The sequence below is a fragment of the Oratosquilla oratoria genome, chromosome 24 (genome assembly GCF_046742065.1).
Source record: "Oratosquilla oratoria isolate Oo_2021 chromosome 24, ASM4674206v1, whole genome shotgun sequence".
Taxonomy (NCBI): domain Eukaryota; kingdom Metazoa; phylum Arthropoda; class Malacostraca; order Stomatopoda; family Squillidae; genus Oratosquilla; species Oratosquilla oratoria.
In genome coordinates this window covers 33,449,095-33,456,594 of record NC_134800.1, presented here as the reverse complement: position 1 = coordinate 33,456,594, position 7,500 = coordinate 33,449,095, and the positions used below count along the sequence as shown (strand labels likewise).

Here is a 7,500-nt window from a genome sequence, read left to right as displayed (position 1 = left end):
CTTCACTTATTCTTTCCATGTGTCCAAACCATCCCAATACTCTTTCATCAACCCTATCTCCCAGTTCCATTTCCACCCCTGTTCTCCTCCTCACCTCCTCATTTCTCACACCATCTAGCCTAGTAGCCCTATCATACTTCTCAGACATTTCATCTCAAACACATTCAAACTCCTTCTCTCTTCCTCTCTTATGTTCCATGCTTCTGCCCCGTACATTGCTGTTGGCACAATCACTCCTTCATATAACCTCCTCTTGGCATCCATTCCCAAATGTCTATTTCTCATTACACTTTTTAATCCACCAAGACATTTACTCGCTTCTCTCTATCTACATTCTACCTGAATAAAATTCCCCGGCGACAACCAAAACAATTCGTTTAAAAACGTGTACAGACTAATGGTTACATCTGAGGTGATACATAGAGGGGTTCTAGGACAGTTTGATACTGGACACTTTGATACCGGACATTTTGATACCGGGCATTTCGCTACCGGACATTTTGTGACTAGGATTTTTCACTACCGGGCATTTCGATACCACTATATATATATATATATATATATATATATATATATATATATATATATATATATATATATATATATAAGGCATGAAACCAATTTATGTACTAAAAGTAAGGAGTTAAAAGTACAAATTAAAAAACTATAAACAGACTAAAAAAATTATTTTGTAAAAAAAACATATTACAAGTCTAATTAAAAAAGACGAGCAACAATATTATCTAGTTAAAAATGTTTAATGTTATGAGCAGTGCCACGAAGATATAAAAACCAAATTATGTATCAAAAGTAAGGAGTTAAAAGTACAAATTGAAAAAATATAAACGTATTACAAGTATAATTAAAAAAAAAAAAGACAAGCAACAATATTATCTAGTTAAAAATGTTTAATGTTATGAGCAATGCCACGAAGATATTGGATTTTATTTGAAGGATCATACTGTTCTAGCAATTTTTTTATACGCTGATTGGCGTCCCTGTATTTTTTTTTTTTTTTTTTTTTTAGGTTACGCTGTCTCCACGATTGAGATGGGCAATTCTTGTTGCACTGAGAGCCTCTTCATGTTTTAAAGCAGTTATAAGGGACCAAATATTAGGATGCACATTTGTCACGGAGGTTCTTAGTGCATTATGAAATCCTTCAACATAGTTATTAGTGCGTGGCATACCATTTTCAGTGCGTTCATGAACATTCCATAAATGAATAGGGAAGACTTGGCTCGACTCTTCGCCTTCGTTGGCCACGACCTCTCACTCCTCCATTATAATATGTTTCGATATATGAAACAAGCTCTTGGGGAAAATCGTCGTCATCAGTTAATTCTTCGAAGCCGTCAATAACATCGTCAATGGGAAGGAAAGCAAGTGCGGATAAACATCTCACTTTTAAACTAAAATCATCATCTTGGTGATATTGCTGTTTAAAACCTATTGTTACAACTTGTTTGTAAACATTTTGTGAGAGGTGAAATAGGCAACAGGTAACATCTGAACTAGGGAATATATCTAATAAACTATTGATGGCCGCTTTTTCAAAATCCATCATCACAGTGGCAGGTTCAACATTATGCAAGAGTTCTTTTATAGTAGTAAATAGTCTATTGTAAGTATATTGTGTCTTATTTGGGAGCAAGGCGAACATTCTCTGAACACTAATGTCGTTGTCTTGAATATGTAATAGCACATACATTCAGATTTTGGGTTTCTTTACATATTATAGTCCGAGGAGCATCTTGTGTAGATCCAGACATTATTTTCATTTGATGATGTGCTACTTTTGATTCCACTCTTGCTGCTGTTGCACTGTGATTATGCTCACCTACAGTCTTAACGATTTTGTTGTCACCATCACCAACATAGGTGTGTACGCGGGCTTTACACAACCTATTTTCGCACTGCCAATACTGCTTGGAACCATCCTTATTAGTTTTGTGTTTATCATATATATAGTTTAGATCATCTACTAATTTCTTTCCATTTTTAGTTGAAGCAATTACACGAGGCATGGGTGATACAATAAAAATGTATATATTTATCCCCAAATGCAGCAGCCGTAGTTGATAGCCAAGCGTTAGTAGTAGACTGAGAGTGATATATACATTATTTAAACAACCAAATACAAGAACAGTATGGCAATTATTTAAACAACCAATTACAAGAACATTATGGCGATTATTTAAACAACCAATTACAAGAACAGTATGATAGTTATTTAAAATAAACTCCAATATCTTCGCGCACACTCATATATATATCTAGTGGTATCGAAATGCCCGGTAGTGAAAAATCCTAGTCACAAAATGTCCGGTAGCGAAATGCCCGGTATCAAAATGTCCGGTATCAAAATGTCCAGTATCAAACTGTCCGGTCACCACATAGAGGGATTGCTCTAGGCTGAATGAAATAGTATGACGCTGTGTAATAATTAAAAATGCTATAAATGAAAAACTTTTGTTCAAACCAGAAAGACAAACAAATGGAAAAAATTATGACGTCAGCCAGAACATAACGTGTAACGAGAACCGATGACTTTCAGTTACCAATAAAAGACATTCTACCACAGGGGTGGGCGACCCTTGGCACGCGTGCAAGACCTTGGGGGCACACTAACGACTTTTTTTCCGGCAGGCGAAACCCAGAATCTGCGCTGAGCTCCAGACTGGGGACCTCCTGGGGAGGTGAAGAGAGGGACCGAGGGGGCCCCATAATCGTATGTAGGCCTATCATTTTATTCCGAGGGCACGCGAAAAAAAGAGTATCAAAGATTTGGCTGGTGTTGGCACCCACACTTAAAGAGGTTGCCCTCCCACGGCAGTTCTAGACATTTTCTGAACGGAAGAGAATCGTTCCGCGTCAACCAGAATGGAATCACAAAAGCCATTCAACAAAGTGGAAGACCTGCAGCCCGACAGTGGCTGGTTACGGCCCTTGGAACCTCTCACAGATCTCTTTGGGGAAAAACTTTGGGTCTGTGTTGTATCAGGGTGGGGTTGTTTTAACATCACCAGCTCAAAGTGGTAGGAAGAGGAAAGCAATTGCCAGTTGTCAGTTTTCCATGTGTGAAAAGTTGATAAAGAGAGATCTTTGGACTAAACCGGAGACCGCAACTCTTGATGGAGTTGCGCGGTTGAAGGAGGCTTTTGAAAATGGGCAGCAGATTTACTGTCCATCTTGCCGGACCACCACATGTTACGGTAGCACATTCTACATCATTAACTCTGTCTAATGCCTGAAGATGACATAACTATGACTATGGAGAAAATAAGACAATATTTAGTCTTTTGTGTGTCTGTGACCAGGCCTATTCTGTGTTCGTGTATTCTCTTAGTGGTGGATGGTGGCTAGAATGTAGTCGTACCAATGTGGTATTTGCTTCTATTGGGAGGAATTTTCCATGGGACTGATGTTTAATACACACATACATACGAGTATATACTCATGAAAAGGAAATACTTGTCGCGACTGGAAACAGAAACAATGTTAAAACAAATCTAAATATAAAAGTTTGACAATAAAATATATTCGCCTGGGTATCGTGTAGCCATCTCCCTCAGTCTAGGGGAACCACTTCCCATGTTTCCCATAAACGTCGAGCCAAAATCCATCCCACGTATTACCCAATAAAAAAAAAAAAAAAAAAAATTCTATATATATATATATATATATATGTATATATACATATTATATACATATACATATATATACATATATATATATAAATATATACATATATATATACATATATACATATATAAATATATACATATACTGTATATATACATATATATACACACATACATATATACATATATATACATATTTATACATATATATACATATATATACATATATATATATGTATATATATATATATATATATGTGTGTGTGTGTGTGTGTGTGTGTGTGTGTGTGTGTGTGTGTGTGTGTGTGTGTGTGTGTGTGTATATATATGTATATATATATATGTATGTATATATATATATATATGTGTGTGTGTGTGTGTGTGTGTGTGTGTGTGTGTGTGTGTGTGTGTGTGTGTGTGTGTGTGTGTGTGTGTGTGTGTGTGTGTGTGTGTGTGTGTGTGTGTGTATGAGTGGAAGGGTGGTGAGGTAAACGCCAGGAACCGTTGGAGTTTTATTACTAACGGTTCCTGGTGTTTACCTCACCACCCTTCCACTCATTCTGTCTTACGCACTTCAACATATATATATCATCAAAACAAACCAATAAAAATAGTGATAAAACCTAAAATCTCCAATCCCCGCAGATAAAGAATATATCACTGCCAACAATTGTTGGAAATGTCCTTGTAGTCGACATGACGTCACACAAAAATAATGCATTCTGGGATTTTATACACAGAGAAGAACTGTAAACCTAAGCTACAGTGGGAAGATGGAGAACAATACTTTTAGCTTAAATTTATACAAATTTACGCGGACTAAAAATCAAAGGATAGTCACAGTGAAGTAAAACAGATTACTGTAAAAATTGCTCTCATATATCGCTAGACGCTTCCCACTAACCATAGACACTCAAAAACATCATGGTACCAAGATTCATCAAGTTTATGGCTCTTGCATGCTATGAACATCTATTTAATATCATTCTACAACGTTTGAAACACACAGAATATAATATATTAGTGTCCCTTTGAAGTATTTCGCAGTCGTAAAAATAAGGAATAAAAAAGGAAAAATAAGAAATGGAAACGCATTTAGAAGAGATTTTAATGAAAATGACAGGAAAGAAAAATGAAAAAGTTACAAAATATATTCAATACAAACATACCGTGAAGTCCGTGACTCTTTGCTGTGGACAGTCCTCCCGCCGTTCTGGGCCGGCTGCGGGCCGACAGAGCCCGCTCCGACGGCTGCATGAGGCCCGGCATTTGCCGTTTCTTCTGGGCGCGTGCCTCTATCATCTGGCGCTGTAATTATATCCACATTAATAAGAGACAAATAAAAAAATAATAATTGCATCCCAGCATGCATGTAGCCCGTGGAGTAAATACACATATTTTTACTCCATAATGTTATGTATTCATTGAAAAGATGGCAGCCATCTTTGAGACGCCCATCATCAAGATCTATCAACAAGCCTTTTGTAAAACGATTGTCAAACTGGTGGGAGGATATATGGGGAGGCATGATGAGATTTTAAACTCCTCTACGTGTTAATACATGCACTATTGCACATAATCAATCAAGCAAGCTTCACTTATCTAGCACGGCTTCAAAATTATTTTCCTTTCCAACAAGCAAGATGCAGGTAAAGGTATGGAACACAGGGGGGGTTTGCAAATAAAACGTGACATATAAAATTTCATAACATTCAACCGAGCATAAATATTTTTCCAAATCAAATTCCGAAATTTATTTCCAACAGATGGATATTCATATCAAATTGCACATTCCAGTTTTCACCATTGATCACAGTGACCGTTGCAATTTAGAATATACGACAAACAAAAATTATACTTTCTCCTCAAATCGTAATACAATCTGAACAATTAATTAATCCACTGATATATTCTATCCTTAATGGTTCTTTTTGAAAAGAAATATAGTATATAAAAAATAATAGTTTGTAGAAATAATCGAAATCTGAAAATGTTGCATGACGTCACAACTGAAGGACAGCCAATCAGAATAAGAGAAAGGACGTCACGACTGAAAACCAGCCAATCAGAAGAAAAGGCGACATGATGCCACGAATTATTTACCGTGATGTAGAATGAAAGAAAGACGTCTTATTTTCACGTGAAAACCACTGTTGGAGCAAATAAGACTGGAGACAGGGAACCTATATGTTTCTATTGCAAACTACAATCCTGCTTCAGTAGATACAAAAAACGGAATAGTGAGTGGTACATAAGTAGCACCCTTGACATGAAAAAGGGGAACATTGGGAGAGGTCTATACCCTCGGCTTACTCCGTATGTGGGGTCAGGAGGCAAATGTATTTTTAATAGGCTGGTGATGAAATGTCCTGAAATTATGTCCGGGGACCATTGCCCCTTTGAAATGTTCATATTGGGCTGGTATTCAATTATAGTTGATTCTACCATTTTTCTCCTGAACTCACATCTAGACTTATAAATGAGCTCAGCTTTGTCCCAGTCTAAACAATGCTTAGTTTGGATGTGATTTCTCTTTTTACACATGTTTGTGTTGATGACGTCCTATCCTTCCTGAAAACCAAGCTACAACCATTTCAGGACAAATTCCCACTCCCCGTTACAAAAATCATTGCTCTTATTCCCTTTCAGAATTATTTTTTTTTTAGACAAAAAGTTGGCTGTAGCATGGGTTCAAACCTCTCTCCTGTACTGGCCAATCTGTATATGGAATACTTTGAGTTTATTCTTCTTCCAACCACGCAGACATGGTTTGGTTTAGATACGTGGATGACATTTTTACTCTTTGGGATGAAAATTGGGGTTCATTTGATAACTTTTTGTTAATCTAAATTCTTTACCCTTTTTAGATGTTCTTATTGTTCGTGACGGGGATAAACTTGCTTTTACCGTCTATAGAAAAGAGACCCATTCTGGTAGTTATCTCCATTCCTTTAGCAGTCACCCAAAGTAAAAAGTAGCGTCGCCTCAGGTTTATTTCTTCGGGCTCTAAGGATTTGCAGCCCCCAGTTCCTTGATGGAGAATTAAATATAATCAAATCTCAACTTAGTAAGTTAGCTTACCCGGATTGGTTCTTGGTCAAAGCCCTCAGCCGAGTGAGATCCAATTTTTTTCAACACCACCCCCATTTCCTCTAAATTTTCATTGGATAAGAGCTCTTTAGTCGTTCCCTTTTCTGATTCATTTATTCCTTTGACCAAGTTTCTTCCCAAGGACAAATTAATTTTAATTAATTATTACCCCAACACCATTAATAAAAAGGTGGTAAATGTCCACCAAAGGTTGAAAGAACATAGTCAGGGGGTTTATACGATTCCATGTAAAGGTTGTGACTTAGTTTACATCGGACAGACTGGGAGGGATTTGGACACTAGGATGATTGAACACAAACGGTCCATCAAATAAGGACAAGAAAGCTCAGCTTTGTTCCAACATGTTAAACAATTTAAACATTATTTAGACTGGGACAAAGCAATCGAAATATATAGAATCCCTGTCTCCAGTCTTATTTGCTCCAACAGTGGTTTTCACGTGATTGACAAATGTGGGATTACATTTTTCACCTGTAATGTGTTATTTTGTTGAACAGAATGTTAAGTTATTGAACGATGAGCAGCAAGTCGCCGATATATATTATATATACACACAAACACACACACACACACATACGTACCTATGTATTAAATATCTTTGGTCTAACATCACAGTTATTATAATTGATACAACGAACTACATAATTTACTTTTTTTCTGTCGCGGAAATCATAACACTGTACACAATCTGAATCCCTTCTATATTACAGAAACTGATGTTCTTGGCTTGAATAAGCATAATGTA

General features: G+C 36.7%; 1 protein-coding gene across 5 annotated transcripts in view; it reads right to left on the bottom strand.

Moving 5' to 3' along the window:
- Positions 1 to 7,500, bottom strand: part of LOC143038545 (uncharacterized) — a 262,086-nt gene that overhangs the window by 91,943 nt on the left and 162,643 nt on the right. For all 5 annotated transcript variants that reach the window (XM_076207876.1, XM_076207880.1, XM_076207877.1 and 2 more), the window contains one exon: positions 4,814 to 4,952. In XM_076207876.1, the coding sequence (XP_076063991.1) occupies positions 4,814 to 4,952 (139 nt within the window). The remainder of the gene's footprint in view (positions 1 to 4,813; positions 4,953 to 7,500) is intronic.